Source organism: Passer montanus, unplaced genomic scaffold (genome assembly GCF_014805655.1).
Source record: "Passer montanus isolate IOZ18808 unplaced genomic scaffold, ASM1480565v1 scaffold2, whole genome shotgun sequence".
Classification (NCBI taxonomy): domain Eukaryota; kingdom Metazoa; phylum Chordata; class Aves; order Passeriformes; family Passeridae; genus Passer; species Passer montanus.
Window position 1 is genome coordinate 25,931,449 of NW_024366591.1, and position 22,045 is coordinate 25,953,493.

A 22,045-nucleotide genomic window follows, 5' to 3' on the forward strand; every position below is an offset into this window, starting at 1 on the left:
GCAAGGCAGGTCCCCTTGGTGACTCAGATAACGCTGTGAGTGGCTCGGTAATTGTTGTTGTGGTGACCCAAATACAGGGTGAACCTTCACTAAACACAGCTCTTTGTTTTGAGGAATCAGGTTTACATTTTTTCCAGTGGGTTTAGGATATTGGGGTTCTGATGAGAACATTTATGTAAGGATACCTTTTTTTTTTTATAAACAAGTTGGTTATTGGAGATGATTTTCTTTATTAGCTGAGTATATGGAAATCAATTGAACTTCTCACCCTTAATCATAACTTCAGGGAAGTTTTCTGACCTCAGACCTCTGCTTCATTTAGAATAGTTCCATCATTCTGTTCAAAATATATTTTATAAATATATCAATATTTGTGATGTGTGCATGGGACAGTTTTGTCAAGGCTAAGGCAAGCTGCAGTTTTTTCCACATTTTCATGTTGCTATTGGCTGTACAAGAGAACTATATAAGGGTAATATGAAAAGGGATGGGAACAAAAGGCTGCTGCTAGCTATAAGAATCCTGGGGAGGTATTTAATACTTGCAGTTCTCCACAGCTTCAGTTTCTAGGCAGCAGGAGAGCTTCTCACACCTGGGGACTTGCCTTAGCTGATCACTGAAAATAAGAGTAGGATATTTGGATGAGATAAAATTCCACTAGGAAACGGTGTGATGGTAAAAATCCATTTCACAGATATTTATAGTCATCACATCACCTACAGGGTCGTATGGAATGAGGGTCTTGAGGTCTCTGAGCCCTGCAGAAACACGCAGTGAGTGGCAATCCCAGCAGATATGCTTATGTTCTAAATAGGTGGAGAACGCATGTCAGAGGGAATAGACAGCAGACAACTTGCCTGCAGTCACTCAGCAGGTTAGTGGTGAGGCTTCGTGGCTAGCAGACCTGTTTTGTCCTGAACTAAATCTCTGGGCAGAACTTTTTCTCTGTAGTTTTCAACCAAAAAAAAAATAAAATAAAATGAGATCCCAGATACAAAGTTTGTCAGTCAGCCTACAAAATGAATTCACAACAACCACAGTATTTTTTAAGGGTGTAGTTGTCATGAGTTTGTAAAGTGTCCCTACACATCTCCATCAAGTCTTAGGAAGAAGTTCTGTGATAAAATAGCCTTGTGAGATAGTGTTAGGTATGAGTTTTTCAAAATAATTCTGAAGCAGTTGGAGATTATCACCAGGCAGCTCTTTCTTGAATGACACCCCCTTTTGTACTGACAACCAGAATAAATTTGCCACCTTACACTCCAGGAATTCCCTCCTCTTCCTCCCTTTATAGTGGAAAAATGAAATTTATGCAGGCAAAAAGAAATGCTATGGCACTTGACTGCTGTACTTAGCTCTCCTGTGGAACAAAATCCTTGAGACTATTTTGTGCCAAAATGTGTTACTGTTTCCCTGGCCCAAAACATTGAATTCTACCATGACCACGAGAGAACTGAATTCAGAGGACTGCCTGAAGTGAAGAATTTTGGTCAGGTGTGAAATAAATGCTTTTAAAGAGGCAATTTTGAAAGGAAGAAATTTGAGATGGGCAAAAGGAGCTGTTTTAAACAAAAAATAAATCCTACTCTTCTGTACTACTGCTCTGAACCTTTAAATTACTTTGTAACCATTGATAAATTGATTTTCATTGATAAACTATCTTTCACAGTAGTGAAAATGTGTGTGGTTCCACTCTTGCATGCATGAACTACTAAAATCTGATCAATTGTTTAAGACTGGGATTTGATTTGGCCTCTTCATTTTATGCCTCTGTAAAGATAGCATGCTCAGTAAAGTAACACCTGCCTACCTCAGAAATCTACTACAGACCTTCGGTTTAGCTTTGTCTTCCACTTAGGGCTGTGACCTAATAATTACCAAGCAAAATAAAGATACATCTTGATTTTATTTAATGTCCTTGTGATATATGTCTAGCAAATAATAAATAACTAAATAAGCCTTTTGGTCCATAAGAGGAAAAGCAACATACACCCTGATATATTTACTTGAACCTGGGCTGACTTCCCTACTTTTATCACAAGCAAGACAAAAGTAACCATTGGGAGTAAGAGATGTGCAAGACTGTAAGAAAACAGAGTATATTAATGAAAAGTACTCAGCAGAGAGCCTATTACAGTATCTGTCCTCTCTCCTGTGCCACTGCAGAGCTAAAAGTGATTGATAATAACCTTGTAGTTACTGTACAATTTTCCTACAATTTTATCGTTGCAGTCATGGCATTGATCTACAGTTAAATGAGATAATTCCTGTGTGCTATCTTGCCAGTCTGCCAGGAGCAATGTACCAATTGTACCTGTAAAGTCACAAAAAAAAAAAAAAGAATACCTGCTTGAATCCAGGGCTTAATATAGAAGTTTTAGATAGCTACATTATGAAATTGCTATAAAGAATATTTTTAAGTTCGTAAGAGAAATGTGATGAGGACTATTCAAACCTAGAAATTTCTATAAGTAATACTGCTTTTATCAGAAGAATATTTAATAGGCTCTGCTTTTTTCCTTTCACTATATGAATGTTGCAAAGCCTCTTTTTTTTTCTGGGGAGGGGGAGGTATGAAAATTTGTAACTGCAATCTTACTTATATTAAGTTCTAAGATATGAGAAAATGTTTATGCTACAAAACTGCAAAAGATAGACAATTTAAAAAAACAAAATGAAGTGACTCAAAATACAAGATCTTTTATTTTTGCTTTATTTCTGATGGATCAAAATTCAAGCTCTTAGAAATTTTACTGGAAAATTCTAATGAAATCCTACTTTAGACTAGAAACCATGCAGTTCAGTGAAAACTTTATGAGGCTTTCAGAGAGATGTGTGAATCTTTCACCCACATTTCTTCTCAAAAGTCTTCTTTCACCCAACCCCCTAAACTTAAAATGAAACTTTTGGGTCACAAAACCACACAGACCACCTCCTGCAAAGGCTTGCTAAAACCAGAACACAGTAAAACTCACTGACTTCAAAAAGCTCTGCACTGTAAGTGTGGCTTCCTACTCCTCCCTGGGTCTAGCTCTCACTTGCATTAAAGCTCCTTTTTAGTTTTGCAGTGCAAAATGGGGCCTCAAAAGTTACTGTCACATGAGATGTGTTTCCCTGTTGCTAACACGCTGGCTACAGAGGTGGCCAAATGGTCTAGGAGGAGTCAGAAGTTGCTGACCCAATAAATTCTGTCTTCAAATGATGCATCGGGGGTGCCCTCAGGTTGCCTATGACACAGCTTTTTAATTCACAGTAGGATTCAACAATTTGGGAGTTTATGTCTTTGGAAATGAATAGTGCTGAAGGGAAGGCTTCTGCTGGCAAACAAGACTGTGCCATCCACAAATGTTTCTGCCTCACAGATGCTCTTTGATGATCCATGTGAAATTAATGAGATATTTCAGTCCAGCTCCAGGTAGATTTGAGAATTTTCTCCCTAGAGCCATTGTCACATGCAGTGTCACCTGCTGTTGATCTTATTAGTTATCTAGGAAGCTGAAGTAAGTGTTGGATGGTGAGACTAACCTGAAACCTGCATTACTTTTATAAGGTTTTAAATGTCACAGGCGCCTGGAAAACATAGATGGATTTTTTAGTTCTGAAGTTTTCTACACCTAAGTAAATAAAAGACTATTAAACCAGAGAATTAATGACAGCAAAGAGTATATTCTTTTATTCTTGTCAGTCTTCTTATATATTCACAAAGAAGCAAATAAATAAATTATGTCAATTTATTTTCTCTGGTTTTTATTTGAATTTTGGTAGCACCCACAATATGTTAAGCACTGTCCTCATCTGTGGAAACATACAGTTTGTTCCCGGAATACCTTTCGGTTTAAGATGTACAAGATTTATATATCTGACAGATTATTCATCTTCCTTTGTGCCTGAAAACACATACTGCTGTAGAAAACATTGTTTCCAAGGTCCTGACTTCACCAGCTGTTAGGCTTGTAAAAGACCATGGTGAGATTTTCCACTTACCAAAGGGGATTATTCACCATAATAAACTTCAGTATGTGTGAATGTGTGGGTCTCTGAGGCTCTGCTCCTGTAAACAATAAAACATGTGCATAGCTGTACTCACCCAAAGATGCACACTGATTTTAATAGACTGATTTCTTCAGCTGGTTATTGCATTAATCTTTTTCTCACTGGGTCAAGAAGACACCAACCGCCAAAACCAGCCAAATGAATTTGAGAATTTGTCTTGCCTTCACTAAACTCTCAACAAGCCATTTTTCAACCAGCTTGAAACAAGTACCAGCCACTTCCTCTTTCTGCAGCTTGGCCAGGCTCATTACAGTTTTGCCATTTTGATTCAGCTGGGACAACCTCACTTCTGCCACATGCCTCCTTGCTTGCATGTTCCACAGCACTCCTGGCATGCTCGTGGCTGGCTGGAGGCACAGCTGGGAGGCAGCCTTGTTTTCCAGGAGCTAAAACATTTTGCATCTGCTCAATGCTGTGCCCCTGTGCAGCACTCTATTTCAACAAGCTGTGGCTTTTGTAAAATCACACAAAAGAACAACTCTGAAGAGAGAAATGTCTTCTCACATCCGGCTTCTTTCTTCCCCAAGCCCTTTGTTTCTGGTTGGCAGTGCCAGATAGTTTCCTGAAGCAACGACCAACTCCTGCCATTGCAACCAAAAGCCCAGCCTCTTCCTCTCCTACCTGCCCTCATTTTGCAAACCAAATGAAGGGAATTATAGAAGGTTGGAGGTCAGCAGTCATTTCAGTGAGGAACAAAGTCCTGCTGTTGCCAAAGCTGCCGGTTTGATCGGACACATTTGCCTTTTTTCTCCGGAGCCAAAGCACGAGAGCCAAGTTGATAGATCTGAAAGAGCAATGTTGTTTGCAAACTTTTCTGAAATATGGATCATAATCATCTCTTGATAATCTGACATGTAATGCATGTTGTTGAGGGGAGGCCTAGCCTGCATGTTTGGGCTATTTACTGTTAGGAAGAGTGAGAAAATTTTCTTTCCTGTGCAATTAATAGAACTGCCAATATTACCTCTCAAAACTGGCATAAGATTGATGTAATAATAATCTCTTTTAAAACCTCATGTGAACTCATTTACAGTCATCTCAGTTTCCAAGTCCTGAGAAGAAAATATTCACATCTGAAAAAAGACCCAGCTGACCATCTGAATGTTGAACACAAAACTTCAGGAGAAGACAGCATTATGTTTTTAAAGGCTGGCTGCTGAACTGAAAAGCAAGTGTACATTAAGTTTGGCTCAAAGACTGACCAAGAGAAAATTTTAGGCTGCAGAAATAAAATCTTTTCTAAATCCCCAAGGTAATTCAGTGGGCTGATGAAACCAAAGCAGTCTTATGGATGAAAATCAAGGGAGTTACACAAGTTACAAGCCTTGTGTCAGTAGTTTGAAGACTTGTCCACCAAGCAAGTATTTATTTGCTCAAAGAATCTTCTGTCTAGTGTATATGTGTATATGTGGTCATTGTGAAAAAGCCCTGTGAAAATGTTTGTGGATGCCCTAACAGGGCAGAATTTCACAGCACAACTCTCCATGCCAACAGCTGTTTAATGCTTCAGTCAGCTGCTGTAGTGCTTAAAGCCCCACCAACATGGATGTCTTCTTGGGTTCTGTAAATGTGTAAATGCAGGGAATTATTTACTTCATTATTTTGGTTAGGAAATGTAGATACTTACAATTTAGAATGTCTTCTGCACACAGAATCTTTCTGCAAGGTTTTGAACAGCGGGTTCAAAAGGACAGGTTGAGTACATTAAACTACCTGCCATGTTCAGATACTATTTCATGAAGCTGGACATATGTTGAACATGAATGAACATGAACTGGGGGAGAACAATCTCCACTTTCAAGGTTGTGCAATCCTTAGTGTCATCTACAGAATGCTGGAACTAACCACCAAGATATATCTTAGGTATGAAGAAAAATTACTGAATGTTCACCTTCGTCTGCTATTTGACATTTCCTAGCATATGAGCAAAGCACCACCATCAGTGTTTTCCATGCTGCTTCTTAGATTGACTTTCCAGTTGCCTATTTTTTTTTTTTTTTGGTAAGCTAGGAAATAATGGGTTGATATCCTCTCTTTTCAGCAGATTATTTCTGAATAGGCTTAAAAGGCCTTCTAAATGCCACTGAGGCATAGCTCTGAACACTGTTGGAGTGCCAGGCCTGTCCTACAAAGCCAGCTCTCAGGAGAGACCCTGGAAAGGGAGTGGATGCAACAAAAGCAATGGAAAACAGTTATGAGCACAGAGGGATATTCAATTCTCATTCTCACAGCTTGGTGTTGGGGATGATTGGGCTACAGCCTCTCTCTGGGAGAGAACCCAGACCTCCAGTGGAGTCAGTGCCTAGGAGGGAGAGTGGTTCAAGGCAGGGTTTGGAGCTGGAGGCAGAAGTGGGCACATGGTATCACACAGTTTCATTTTGATACCCGGGAGTAAATGGTTTTGAAAGCCTTTCTTTCCCTTAATGTTAGCTCCCTGTAATGAGTTGAGAAAATTCTAAATCTAAAATGCCAACAGCCAGAAACAGACCAAAACCACTTATTTTAACACTTTTGGTAAGTATTTGTAATCAGAAGTGAATTTTTTTTCTGGTTGGTAGGTACTTCCCAATTTGCCAAAAGTATCAGGATGTGAACATCCTTTCTGATGAGGAAAAATCCAGATCCTTTACAGGCTGTGATTCAGTGTTGCCAACAAACCAAAGACCCCTGTGACTTGGCTGGGTTTGCTCACCACTGGTGTGCAGTTCAGCACAGCTGCAAGGGAATTAATTTTCAGGACTTTGAAATTATGTCAGAGAATAAAGAATAAAAAAGGAAGTGAAAAATGGGGCAGAATAGCTTCTTTCTGACAAAACAGGCTGGCTTCTAGTGGGCAAGTTGAAATATTTATATACTCATATCTCTGTGTACATTTATATGTGCGTATGTGTGTGTGAAAGCAAAATTCTTGAAGGAATTGAAACGTTGCAGAAATACCTGTTAGAATAGCAATGCATTTTGCTAATAAAATAACCCATTTTCCTCTCACTCCTGCTGTTACATTCCCTGCTGTGGCCTGGAAACCAGATGATTTTGAAAAACAAGAAGCCTGATGCTGAATTCAGCCATGACTGAGCAAATCCAGAATAATGCTTTCAAATTACAGGGAATGAGTGCAGATTTGCACCCAGGGTCTGAGGACCGAATCCAGTCTGAAGTAATTAATTCCTACCAACTCAGTGTCCTGCTGCTTTCCCCAGGCTGATGTCTGCTGCACACAGCATTTTTTGTCAAGCAGGAAGAGGAAGTTGAGGGTGAGTTCTGCAGCTGGACTTGCAGACTCATGCTAGGAAGGCCAGCACAACAGTAAGAACTTCAAAGGAATTTATTTTAAAATCTCACTCCTGCATTCTCCCCCCACACACACACCCCCACACATACCCCACCTCACCCCCAGTCTCTGTAGGACCACAATTAGAGGAAATGGGGCAGGATACATTCAGACTAAGGAGAGTCAGAACAAGGCTGGAAGCAGATCCGGAGTTCAAGGGGAGACTGGACAAATACTTGGAAGAGACACCCTTTGAGTGTTACTAAGACATAAACCATGGCAAACTCAGGAAATTCCCTGAGCTGAAAATAGTAAGAGGCTTGAGAGTGTATTTGGGTGTAATAGATCCTGACTTGCTCTGTTCTTACTCTTCCTTGGTTCTGCTTAAGGCAATGGGGAAGCAAAAATACTCTGTGAGATGCATTTTGACCTTAACCAGTGTGGATGTTATTTAAATATCCAGGGGCAGTGAAGATCTGAGGACTGAGGGAGAGACAGATGGAACAACAGTGCAGTGTGGGCTACCTCCTTTGGAGTCCTGTGTCAGGACTTACAGGAAATTTCATTCTTCTTTTAATTTAGTTTCAATTCAATTTTCCACACACTAAACTGCACTTACATTCACATCATTTTCAGCCTTCAGATTTCAATCTGTTGAGTATATTCCATCTCCAATTTGGCAAACCTGCAGCTAATTATCTGTCCCTTGTAATTATATTTTCAGTTAATGTTCCATTAAAGACAAATGAAAAGAATCCGCATCTTCTGCTTAAGTGGTGATAGCACAAAATACAACATTTCATAGTCTTTGAACAAACAAGCAGTTTCATTTGCCAAGGTGAGGTGCATTTGTAATACAGAAGTAGACCTCATTTATTTAGGTCTTCAGGTGTATACTTTTTTCCTCCCAAGAACTTCACTGTTTACTGGGTGGCTAGCCCAGGAGAAAAGCAAAGCCAGCCTTGGGGTAAAGCATCATACTGACTATGAAACTATGGGATCCTTTTCTTGCTTCCTTTCAGGACTGTTGTGAGTGCCATGGAAACCAGGATTTCCACAGGCTAATACTAACTGAGTTTCATTGCCCAATCTGAAACAGCCCATGCCTAATTTTTTAGCTGAGAGCTCACAAGTGTGGCTGCAATTTCTGTGCCTGATGGCAGGGAAGGCAGGCTGGTGAAGAGCTCAGGGTGTGTAGAAAGGTGACAGCTGGTGGCATCTCACCAGTTCCTACCCACTTTTTGAAGCAATGTGGAAAAGAATACATTTTGATTTGCCAGCATGTAAAATGCAGAAAACAATACTTTTCTTTCACTGCATGGTGTGTTAAAGAGACAAAGTGCTGTTTAAGACTAAGTACTCAGAAAAAAAGCCAAACCTTAACCTAAAGACATCACTGCAAAAATAAATGTAATATTATCATCCACATTATAGTAAAGATGAAAAAACTATTCTGTACTCTGAGGCAGTGGGGATCAAGCACTCCCCCATTTATGTATTTAGCAGCGAGAGAAAAGGGAAGAGATGGAGCTGGGAGAGCATTATGCAGCTCTGTATTTTGCATTTGAACTATTGCTAAAAGATTTTTAAATAGCCTTTTTGATTTCTAACACTAAACCCAAGGTGTAAGCCTGATGATTTTGTGCAGGTTAATACAGCATTGCTTCATCCCAGGCCACTCAAGGGTGCCCAAAATAATTTTCTCTTCTCTTGCTTGTACACACACAGAGCAGGAAAACTATCTGGGAAAAGGGGCTTCCAGTTTTAGTTACCCAGAGATATAAAAGACCTTTGGTAGCAAAACTTAATTCTAAAGTCTCTTGACACACAATTGGTATTATTCTGGGAAAATCTGGGGGGGAGAAAAAGATCTCATTCAACAAATGATTAAATAAACTCTATGAGCAGTGAATGAGTACATGAAAGTCATTGGATTAAGAACTAAAATCTTGGGACTCTGAATTTTCAGAGCAAGCAAAGAATTTCTGTAGAATGCAATAGAAATACACTCTAGTGTAGCTTTTTATTGATTACATAATGCAATTTATTTTGTTTCCATTCACTGCAGAAAATTTACCTGAACTGTGGGGACTTTCAGTGAAGAGTGGCAGCATTTCCTTACTTCCTTAAAGCCCTCACAAAATTTCCTAAGAAAGCATGTACTGTTCAGGTACAACAGCCCTTTCTAAAGGCCATCCTGCCAGCTGGATCCCGTTTTTCCCTCTGTTTATTATTCCCCGCCTCCCCCACCACAATTATTAAAACCCAGCCTGTTACAAGATCTTAACGTTTTGCTACATCGCATCCCAAAAAATCATCAAATCTGATCAAGCCTTGTTTCCTCTCTCTCTGTAGTCCCAGGAACTATTGTGTGTTGTTTCAAATGGGAAGAGAGGGGTGGACCAGAAGGAGAAATCTTTGCCGGAGGAGAGGTGGGATGCCAGGCTTTCCAGTTTCACGGCTGAGCCGCGGTCCCCAGTTCCGCGGGGAGCGCTCGGCCGAGCTGCGGGATGCGCCGGGATGCGCCGGGATGCGCCGGGATGAGCCGGGATGAGCCGGGATGCGGAGCCCCCTAGCGGTGCCCGCCGCCTGCTTCCCCGCTTATTCCTTTTGTCGTGGGTTTTTTTTGTCATTCCTTCTACACCATCGGTTGTCCCAGCTCACAGACAAATCGCGTGTCGGGCACAGCGGTGCGGAGCCCCCTAGCGGTGCCCGCCGCCTGCTTCCCCGCTTATTCCTTTTGTCGTGGGTTTTTTTGTCATTCCTTCTATACCATCGGTTGTCCCAGCTCACAAACAAATCGCGTGTCGGGCACAGCGCGGTGTCGCTGGTTTCTCCAAGACCAATCGGCTTGGTACATTATTTTCTGTTATTTTTGTCGGAATGGATCTGGCTGGAACACGGCTTTCTTCTCTGGTTTGTTTTGGTTTTAAATCCAAGTATTCTTATTGAAACTCTGAACAGGGATTGACTAATCCTGTCCCTACTATTAGGAAAATGTAAGAGTTTAAATACAGTGTTTGAACCCTTAGAATGTGTCTACAGTAGCATTAGCCTACAATCAAGAATGATTTTATTTATATTTTTCTGCTTTTTAACCTTTGGGAAAGGAACCAGGGGCAACCTGGTCTAGTGGGTGTTCCTGCCCATGGCAGTGTGGGTGGAACTAGATGGTCCTTAAGGTCTTTTCCAGCCCAAATCATTCTACGATTCTGTGATAAAACCCAGACTACTGACAATGAAAGACAAATTAACTGTGATATTGTTGGTATGTAGAGAAAGTACCTTGTGAGGAAGACATTTATTAAGCACCTGAATCTAGATCACAAAATTTAATTTGTTCATGTGGTTTTTGCCTCTTTTAGGCAGATAATAACTCACAAATGAACATAATCTTGTTTCTGTCTTTGAAATTATATAACCTTGACCCCTTCTTTGTCAAAATTGTTAATCTGCATTTTATAGTACCTTATGAGTCCTGCAGGCAAATAATAATTCTCCAAAGTGCTCTCATCCTGTATATTAATAAGACTAAATGAGGACCCTCTTTATTGCCCATGGCCTTTCTGAAGTATCTTCTAACTAGCTCTTCTACTTTTCCACACTCCAGTGGACTGTGGAAAATGAAGACTTGATACCATGTACTGGAATCAGTGCAATGGGAAAGACTGTTAAAATTCTTTACTACAAACTCATAGACCCTTGTCAGTACCCTTTGCTATGGGTACACTGTGCCCTTGCAAAAATTACCTGCATGTGCAAGGTAAGTTGGCTTGCCAATAGATCATGCAAGACGGCTACCTTGGGATACAAGTGAATAATAATCCAAAGGTAATTGTTTCTTTTCATGTGGAATGAATCAATCTTAATTGTCTGCCATAATAATGCAGATTTTGAGGCATGTCAGCAGTTCCCATGTGTGTGTTCCCATTATTCAAATTTGTGTTTCCCATCTGTTAGGTAAGAGCACCCATTCAGATTTTTAGTCAGACAGTAGGTGAAATATATTTTCATAAAATCATAGAATGGTTTAGGTTGGAAGGGGCCTTGAAGATCACCTTGTTCCAACCCCCTGCCATGGGCTGCAACACCTTATCTTGGATCAGGTTGCTCAAAGCCCCATTCCAACCTGGCCTTGAACACTTCTAGGGATGGGGCATCCACAATTTCCCTAGGCAGCCTGTGCCAGTACCTCACACCCTCACAGAAAATAATTTCTTCCTAAAATCTAATCTAAACCTACTGACTTTCATCTTAAAACAACTCCTTTTGTCCTATCACTATGCTACCTGATAAAAAGCCCCTCTCTTCTTTACTGTAAACTCACTTTAGGTACTGGAAAGCTGCCAGAAGATGTCCCCAGAGCCTTCTCTTCTTCAGGCTGAACAATCCCAGTTCTCTCAGCCTATTTTCATATCAAATGTGCTCCAGATCATGTTTGTGGCCCTCCTTTGGACCCACTCCAGCAGATCAATGTTGTTCTTGTGTTGGGTGCCCCAGAGTTAGATGTAGTACTCTGGGTGGGGTTCCAGCAGAGTGGATGTAGGGGGATCACCTGATGATGAGCATTGGTGTAAATCCGACCACTGTAGTTACTGCAGAATGTACTCCAACATATGCTCTTCCAGCCCAAAAGTAATTCAGGATGGTCTAAGGCTCTGAAATGTGACAGCATTTACTCTGGCTGATACATGGGAAACAAAATCTGTGATTATTTTCTAACCCACTGTAGTTCCAAACTGTCCCTGCAGAAAATCATGCAGATAAAATGACTGTGGGAGCAAAATTAGATTGGTAGGTTGTAATTCTGTAGGTTCTGAAGCTCATGAAGTCTTCTTTATAAATCAACGACTATGAATACTGATATGTCTCTCTCTACCACCCTCTCTCAATTTCCTTGAAATATTCTGCAAAATATTTAAAACTAAAACTTCATCCAGCCTGGTTTGGGCTTCCTGGTGAATACAGTGCTGTGTGACCCTCTTACAGAAATGTCGTACGCAGCTTGTGGGGATAAATTGTCTTTTTTGTCTGTGTTTGGACAGTGAAATCATTCATCACACTTTCGTTCTGTGTATACATCTTTTTCTTCTGGTGGAAAGGTGCATGCAGCAATTAAGCATTTTAGAGATAAATATACCCATGCAGTTTATGCCAAAGCAATAAATATGTATCTGGAGATTTGGCTTGGGTTTCTGATGGCTGTAAATACTGCCACTCCAAGCTGTTTTTAAAGATTGCAGTAAAAGGTTTATGTTCTGTATCTACCAGCATGGGTGACTTATAATAATGTACTCCAAAGGTGTAGTGCCATGTCCTGCACTGATTGCTCCAGCAATGAGTACTCCTCTTCACTAGAGCCACTTGTAATCACGTAACAGCTTGACTTTCAGCCTGGAAAAGCATCGTTTTGTCAGATTGGATTATGGCACTATATCTCTCACCACATTTTCAGAGGTTATGACAGCTGTTGGTTTCATATTTGCTTCCAAATTTTTCTGTACTTAAAACAAATGTTTTCTTCTTTACTCTGAATGTTCTAGATGATGTTGAGGTGTTCTTTACTTTAATAAAAAGTCAACCAAACAATAATGTGAATTATGAACATGAATTATTTTGGTTTTTTGTAACTTGAGTTAAAAGACTTTTTTTTTTACTTGCTCTAAGAGCTTCTCCTTCTTCTGTTTTATCTCAGTGGTTACAATAATTTTGGTGGACACCTCCAGAGTTGGAGAAGGATGAGGGTTGTTGTTTGTTTGTTTTATGGTTTTGTTATTGCTGGTTTTGTGGGGGTTTTTGGTGGTTTTTTTTTTTTTTTTGGTTGTTTGGGGATTTGGGGTGTTTTTTGTAAGTTTTGGTTTTTTTTTTGTGGTTTTTTGGGGGTTTTTGGTGGGTTTTTTTTTTTTTTTTTGGTTGATTGGGGATTTGGGGTGTTTTTTGTAAGAACTTCTGTGCTATTTTATGGGCTAATTGAGTATTTGTGACCAAACACTGGTGTCTGAAGCATTTGTGGGATAGGGATTGCCTTCAGTATTTTTGGGTTTTATCTTGCAAAGGAGAAGGAATTTCCAGAGTCAGTGCATCATGAGTTATAGTTGGACTCCTGGAAGGGGAAAGATGATTAAAGACCAGAAAGTATTTTACCTAAAGAAGAGATGACTCAAGAAGAAGAGTAAAATTCTGAATGATGGGACTTGTATCTTGCAAAGGAGAAGGAATTTCCAGAGTCAGTGCATCATGAGTTATAATTGGACTTCTGGAAGGGGAAAGATTAAAGACCAGAGACTATTTTACCTAAAGAAGAGGTGACTCAAGAAAAAGAGTAAAAATCTGAATGATGGGAGAAAAATAATGAAATTAAGAGTTAGGGAAGTAAAAAGAAACCTTGTAACCCAAAGTAAATTTCAGAGCAGAAATAAACTCTGGAACTCATTGCCACATGATACTGATAACAATGTAAATGAGTTTTAAAAACAATTTGACACAGTAATGACAAAAATAATGAAATTAAGAGTTAGGGAAGTAAAAAGAAACTTTGTAACCCAGAGCAGAAATAAACTCTGGAACTCATTGCCACATGATATTGATAACAGAAATGTAAATGAGTTCAAAAAACAATTTGACATAGTAATGAAAAATATTCATATGGATACAATTGTTGATAGCCCAAATTTTTACAATTGTTGATAGCCCAAATTTTTTAAGTCGGAGGAGAACACAGCTTGGAGCTGTGAGAGGTGGATGAGAGCAGACGCTTATGTTGTAAGGGATATCAGCATTTTGGGGACAGGTTTTGTACAACTGTGGTTGTAGATAGGGAAAACATTACTATTTGGCCAGTGCCACTGATAAGAACTCTTGTCAGATTTCACAGCTTCTGGAGCAGACAAGCAGAGGGAAGCCTTGCAGAAGAGAGTTCATGTACACACACACAGAGATGCAGTGCATTAAACTCATCAGCTGATGGAGGAAAAAAAGGGAAACAATTCAAACCCCTCACTCTGAAACTCAGTTTGTTTCTGCAGTGTCTTCAGTTTGTGCACCTTTGACAAACACTGCACTCATTTACGGCTTCTGCTGAATTCTGACACTTCTGTTCTTGCTAAAGTGATGCATCTCCAGTCTTTTTGTTCTCACTTTAGCTCTCACAGTTTTTTTGTGTTTATCCTTTTCAACAACACCTCTTGTTTCCTGAGAAGGACTGTGCATATTTAGACTCATTTACCTTTACAGATTTGTGTTTTGACTCCTGAGTTGTTCCTGGACCACAAGCAAACTGGAAGATGTAATGGGAAATTCTTAGTCATCGCTGTAAAATTTTTAGTTTATGCACCTGTAGATGTTGGTTTTATTTTCCAAATGCTGAGATTTGGGGTTTCCTCATGAGTAGTCTTTTATAACAAATGACTGCAGCTCAGATTATAAGTTTTTAATTGAATTAATGGTTTGGTTTTTTTTTCTGGCAGTAGCTATTGAAAATCATGGCTGATATCCTGACTTCTTTAAATTAGTAGAACAATGACTCTGCCTAGATAGAAATTCTGTGCTGTTAAGTTTGCCAAGTATTTGAAAGACAGCTGTAAGACTTTTCTGTTACATAGTTTTAAAAAAGAAACTTATCTTTGTTGGTCTCTAGTATAATTGCTATCTATAGTGCTATTAAGGATGCTAAAATGCTATCAGATTTCAGCATAAAGTGATGTGACAGTTCATTTTCTGTAATCCTATTTGTTTTTAAATGTTTAAGTTTTGCATATTTTAATTTGTTTACAAGGTGCCCCAGGTAACAATTTTTCACAGCATGTGGTTTTGCTGATGAATTATAAGATTAGCACAAATTCCAGATACATTTTTCTTAATGAGAGTATCTTTCTATTTTGATACCAAGGCCTGTTTTTAATTAGTTAAGGCAATACAAAATAAATAAACTCAACATACTCATACATCACATTGATTGCTAGTATTAATAGGGTAAATAAGGAGATGACTAGAAAATAAGAGAATTCACACTTTCAAAAAAAAAATTCTTTTTTTTTGTGTCTACAGTTTAAATTAAGGCTCCATCCTTCCCTGAAAGCTGACCATTAAGTGAAACCTTTCTGTGTGCTTAGTATGCCAAACAACTGGAACACAGGAATAATCTGCCTATGAATAATAGTTACCCTACCCTTCCCAAGACCTTTGATTTGTGATAAAGAGGTATGACTTGTGGAAACTCAGAGCACTGGGAATATTTCTCTGCCTGCTCTAGGGTTTCCTGACCTGCAGGGGAGCACTGACTTTGACCCTCATTCATGAAGAAAGTTTCCAGGTTTCAAGATAAACTAGAATCCACAAACATGGATTATAGACTATAGAGAGTAGTATAGGTGTATCACTTGGTGAGAAATTTAGGTTTGGGATTTTTAGTATGTTGTGGATGGAAGCAAGATGGAGGGCACAGGGTGTCATCCTGGGTTTCTTCTTCATGCTTCTTCTTCCTTCTTCTTCACGGGTTTGGGTGGCATTTTGTAATTGGGCAGAAAAGTCCGCATTGCGTGCTTCCAGGGATCAGTTATTGGGTTAAAAGGGAAAATAATCTAGGTGTCAGTTCTTAATTGGATACTTTAGTCTTAAAAAACAAGAGATAGTTAGCCATTTTGTGTCTTCTAATGAAAAGCTGCCGAACTCACAGTAGTGAGACTGTTTTACTGATAAGAAATAATAAACACCTGAATCCAAACATGAACAGTTGTCTCAAGTGCCTTCAATCCAGACCTAGAGAAACCAACAACTGGTACCCCAAAAACAACTGATACCAAGGATAGGACTCATTTAGTGGCAGCTCTGAAACATGGTTATTTAAGCATTTATTTTCCCCAAGCAGAAGGTGGACCTTTTTCAATAACTGCTTATAAAATGAGTGTTCATATAATTGGGACAGTCTGGCAACAAACAGGTGGGGTATACAGGCATGTTTAGGTGTTGAAGGTCAAGAAAAGGAGATGGAAGAAAGGCCATGCCCTTGTGGTGAAAGAAAGTTAAGCTCTCTGCTGTGAAGAATTTCTTCTGACATTTCTATCCTCTTGGCAAAGTATTTCTTAGCTGAATTTATCTTTCACAAAGCCCTGAGTTTTTTTGTGAATTACATCACTGCTTACAGCTTTGCTGGGCCTCAGAGGTTCTTTTGCGACCAAGGCAAGCGCTCCTCATCCTTGTGCTCTACAAACTGTAGAGCACAAACATGCATTGAATACTGTAACTCAAATGACTCCTGTAGATAGATCCTGTGGGATTTTGTTAAGAAAAAGGAGAAAAGTAGCAGAGATTCCTCTATTTGAAAAATAAGGATCTTCCAGTTCTGCAGTGTTGTGACCCACCCACTGGGCAAAATCATCCCTATGTTTTATGGATTTCAACCTAATCTGTTTTGCCTAATATACTCTTCCAAATTTTCTATTTTGATTACCAGAAACTTCTTTCTTTGCTAGCTGATATCTTTTTCCAAACAGGGCTAATCTTTTGTAAAACGTGGGCTTGTGTTGAGCCTTCGCAAATTGTGGGTTGATTCTGAAAAGATCAGATCCTGTTACTGTGTAGCTACTGTCAGATTTACCAACTTGACCTTATCTCTCTGATAGGATGGGCTTTGTCATAGCTAAGGAAAAAATCTGCATTTGATTTTGAATGGAAAAATCTATACTGATTATTTTCTAAAATATATACTCTAGTCTGATGATTGCAATTGGTCTGTACCTACACTGCAGCTACTGTAGAGCTTCACCAAAGATATATTTTTGAGACTTTTAATTGACTGTTACTTACACAGCTAAAAATATGTATTTGACTAAAAGTATTTATGACATAAATACCTCAAAATTAAAAATAAAACAACATAATTATGGAAAGGTGTGTATGAAGCTTGAATTTCAAGGGATGTAAATATTACAGCCATCTAACTTACTTTTTCCAATGTAATAAAACTATAACTAATAATGCCACAATTGTATGTTCCCATCGTCTAACTATACTATGCTGTGAATGCTACTGGGTAAATGTAATTGAAATGTCAGACTTTATATGAGTTTGTGATGTAATATGTAACAGAACACATTAAATGACAATCGATACAATAAAAATAGTTAATCAGAAAGTAATCTGAATCAACCAAAAGGGATACTTAAATCTCCTTTTTTTTTTGTGTGACACCATATAGCCAAAAATAAAAAGGAAAAGAAAGACTGCAGATGTGTTTTAGAGGTAATGTCTTCACCTAGAGTGCCTCCTGGTCATGTTGTTTTGTGATGTACACGCCTGAAAGACAACCTCTGTGGTAAATGTCATTGATGACTTTGACAAACAGAAAATTCACAGAAATTCACAGTTAAAATTCATAGAAATAACCCAAAGAATATTGCTCTTGCATGTCACATTAGTTTGGAATAACAATTTACATGGAAAGTTAATGTGCTACTCTATCTAATTTCAGAATTTCTACGTAGACACCACCAAGAAATTGTGCTCAGATCGAGATGCTGCTGTTTTGGAATTGCAAGTTAGTTGTCAAAATGATTTGGTGCATTGTGAGAATAAGGATACGACTGGCAAAGCTGCACTAGTGGAAACCACTGTGACTAAAGGTCAGTTGAGTTTTATGGTTTGAGCTATTAATATAACAAAGATTGACCCCAGCCCTAATGAAAATCTGTAATACAGGAGTATCTTGTGTGATTTCACTTGGAATCTGTGGCTTCGTCAAAGATGGAGGAAAAGGGAACTTTTCTGGTTTTCCTCCATAAATGCCATAAGGAAAATTCATCCAAGCTCTTAACAGCAGCATGGTATTAAACTCTGTCTGACACTGCAGCATGAATATTCAGTGGCTTTTAGGAAAAGACAACTGAAAAACATGTGCTGTCCTTTTGCTTTACAGTGACACTTACACATAATCTGTTATTAAAAAAATACCTATCCCAAAGTGTTATAAGATGAAAAAGCCATTTACATTAAAGGTATAAAGATGCCTTCAACTCATAATTTTGTATTTTGAAGAACAAAATAATACTGAGCAAATTACTTGACCAATAATTGTTTTAACGTTTTTTCTCTATTTGTTTGTATTTCCCATAATTTTTATAGATGGCTAGTATTTCTAGTTATCTTTCAAGTTTTTCCTTTTTCAGAAATGAACCATACTGAAGCTGAAAAGCTAGATCATAAGAGGACAAATCCAAATTTATTTTATATATTTCAACTTTGCAGTTAATATAAAAATTTTTTTCATTGATCTCTTGGTCACAGGTTATATTTGAAATACGAAAAAAATCACATTTATTACAACACTGGAACATTTTGAAGACTAAAGCAGGAATATTCATCCTCACAGCATTTGTTAATTGATAATTGATATCAATAGAAGAACTTCTTATAAAGTTTCTCCTTTTTCCTTGTCATTCAGTGTGTAAGACTCTTAAAAAGAATTGTCTATTTGAACTATGTGTATTGAAACTTCTAAAAGCTACATAAACCACTTTTCTGGAGAAGAATTACAGTGTCATGTTGAATATTCACTAATCCTTATTGCTGTGGAAATTGATTATTTGTGGACTGACTATTGAAAGTGATGTGGTTTAACCCCTGTCAGCAACCAAGCCTCACACAGCTGCTTGCTCACTCCCCCACCAGCAGCATGGGGGGAGAATTGGAGGGGAAAAAGCCAGAAAACTTGTGGCTTGAGATAAAGACAGGGAAAGCAAAAACCACTCACACAAATAAAGAAAAAGAAGGAATTAATTCTTCCCATGGGCAGGCAGGTGTTCAGCCATCTCCAGGACAGCAGGGCCTCATCCTGTATAACAGTGATTTGGGAAGACAACGAGATCACTCCAAATGTCCCCCCTTCCTGCTCCTATCCCTTTGGTCAGTTTGGGTCACCTGTTCCAAAATCCAACTTCTCTTGCCAGCCATAGCAGTATGAGAAGCAGAAAAACCCTTGGCTCTGTGCAAGCCCTGCTCATATAAAAAGCCCTTTCACATTAAAAAAAATCTCCATATTGTCAACCCTGTGTTCAGCACAAAACCAGCCTATGCTAGTCATTGTGAATACAATTAATTCTGCCCCAGCCAAAACCAATGTGATATTTTGGTATCTGGCACCTTTGAAATAAAATTCCAGGTTTGTTATTTTGTGGCTTTGAAAAATCTCTTTTCAGGTTCTGTTTTGCCACTGTTTAATGATTTGATTAGATTTTATAGTGGTAAATGGTGAAGCTTACATGTCAGCCAGGTACAAAAGACAGTATCTTCCATTTAAACTCCCCAAAAAGAAAAGGAATACCAACATAGGTTAACACGGTGCTCATTTTTTGTTAAGGGCACTTCCTGTAAATCACTGAGGCTTGACTTTGAAAGCCATTGTCCATGCTACAGGGATTAATTGGATAATTTGCCTGGGTTAGTCTCTGTGGGGTGAGGCAGACATGGGAAGCAGAGGGAACACACCTGAAGAAAATGTGACCAATGCCTCTTTGAGGAAGAAGACAGATGTAAAATTTATGCTGAGGACTGGCTCATTCATAAGCACAAAAGCCACTGCTCGAGTAGGTGCTTAACTCTATTGGCCTAGACTCCTCACAGACAAGAAATGTGACACAGGCTGAAGTCTCAAAGTGCTTTTATGGTGAAAAGTCTTCGAATATTTTTCTGAATGCAGCTTCTCAGTTTGTGCAAAAGTGAAGTCATAGAGTCACTTCCTGTGCCTGTTACAGGAACTGTACAGCAGTTTCCAAGCTGAGCTCCATGGGCTGAGAAAAGCAGAATGGAGCCACTGTTACTAAAGCTTCAGTTCAATAACAGGAGACTTGGTCTTTCCATTTCCATCTTTCCACTGTGAAGGTATTTGTTTCTGCTTGTGTTTCTTTTGTAACTGGGCACCACTGAGAAGTGTCTGCCCCCATCTTCTTCTTATCTTCCCACCAGGTACTGATGTCCAGTGGTAAGATCCTTCCTGAGCCTTCTCTTCACCAGGCTGAACAGCCTCAGCCCTCTCAGCCCCTTTTTCTATTTCAGGTGCTTCAGGCACTTGATTGCCTTCATGACCCTCTACTGCACTTGCTCCAGAACATCCATGTCCCTCTTGTACTGGGAGCCCAGATCTGGACCCAGCACTCTAGGTATGCTTTTACCAGTGTTGATCAAGGGAAAAAGGATATCTGCTGGCACCACTTTGCCTAATGCAGCCCAGGAGGTGTTGGACAACTTTGCCACAAGGATACATTGCTGGTGCATGGTCAGCTTGTCTTGAAGACCCCAATGTTTTCCTTGGAAAAACTCTTTTCCAGTCACTCTTCCCAGGCCTTGCATTTTCCTTCACTGAACTTCATGAAAGTCCTCTCTGCCCAGTTCTCCAGGTTGTTCAGCTCCCTTTGGATGGCTGCACAACCATCTCAGCTGCTCCTCCAATAGCAAACCTGCTAAGGAAAACTCGTTCCCATTGACTGCTCTGTTATTAAATCACTGTGTCTGTAGCAGGCACCCTCAGCATCACTCATACTGGTCTCTCCATTAAATCCTGACCCAGAAACTCTCAGGGGGCTCTTCAGGCAGAGACCTGGAACCAGCAAGATTTCTTCCTTTTCCTTCATGCTGATTGTTAGCTCATGCAGTTCATGGTTCTGGACACCAGAAAACAGATTTGGACATTTTGCAACAGTTCCAGGTTTGGACCTTTTGCTGAACATGTTTCAGCACCATGGTGAAATGATGCAATATCGTTGACTGTCCCATCTGCCCTGCTTGAAATCTGTCCACCTTCTCTCTCTTTATTCATCCAGAGATAATAGCATTAGTCTTTTGTCCACCCCATTAAGCCTTATTTATATGTAATTGATAACCCTTTTTCACAGTCTCAAAAAGTACTTGATTTTTATTGTGATTTTTCAGTTTCTAGCACAGGTCTACTTTTCTTAGTCAATTCTTCATTTGCTTTTAATTCTGAAAATATCTGATTGAGAAGAGCGTTTTTTCTTCTCATTTAGATCCCCGGCCTTTTCCGGGTTTGAAAATATCTTTTCTTGATTGTTCTTGATCTATTTCCCTTGGCCCTCATTCCATCAAGATCCTAATATTTGCTGTGACACCCCTTCTGAGAAAGCAGAGTTTACTTTTCTTTTGGTTGAGACCCATATATCAGTGGTTATAGTAGACTGATGATTTAACTCCTCCTGCTTCTAGTAGACATATTTTTTTTTAAACTTTAGCTATCAGTCAGGCTTATTTTTTTTGATGTATTTCCACGAGTTTGTGGCTGGAGACCTGTGCTTTGCAGGTAGCTTTTGGTGTATAACCAAGAGTATTAGAGAAAAAAAATAGTGTTAGGACTGCTGGAGGCTTGCATGACTCTGGTACTGCAAACATTTACAGCACTAACTCTTCCCATGCATGTGAGTTCTTAGCCATGTATCTGATTCAAAAGCCCATCAATCACAGGTCTCCTGCCTCATTTCCCATGAAAATTGCAATTAGTTCATTTGAAGTTCATCATATTCACTCTTTGGGCTTAGGCCATCTACAGAACACCAGATAAAGGATAGATTTTGTTACTGAGGATTCCAAGCAAACTCCTAGTACCTCTCTTAGTACATACACTGAAAATCATTAAGTAGTATCATAATGATACTTCTTTTGCAAGACTGGAAAATTGCTTCTTATTTAATTGCCTTGGAGTATATCCCTTTATCCCTT

The 22,045-nt window shown here is 39.2% G+C and overlaps 1 protein-coding gene across 2 annotated transcripts in view; it reads left to right on the top strand.

Annotated features, from left to right (window-relative positions):
* The window catches only part of THEMIS (thymocyte selection associated), a 77,974-nt gene that overhangs the window by 44,546 nt on the left and 11,383 nt on the right, over nucleotides 1–22,045 (top strand). For both annotated transcript variants that reach the window (XM_039707372.1, XM_039707373.1), the window contains exon 5: nucleotides 17,793–17,943. In XM_039707372.1, the coding sequence (XP_039563306.1) occupies nucleotides 17,793–17,943 (151 nt within the window). The remainder of the gene's footprint in view (nucleotides 1–17,792; nucleotides 17,944–22,045) is intronic.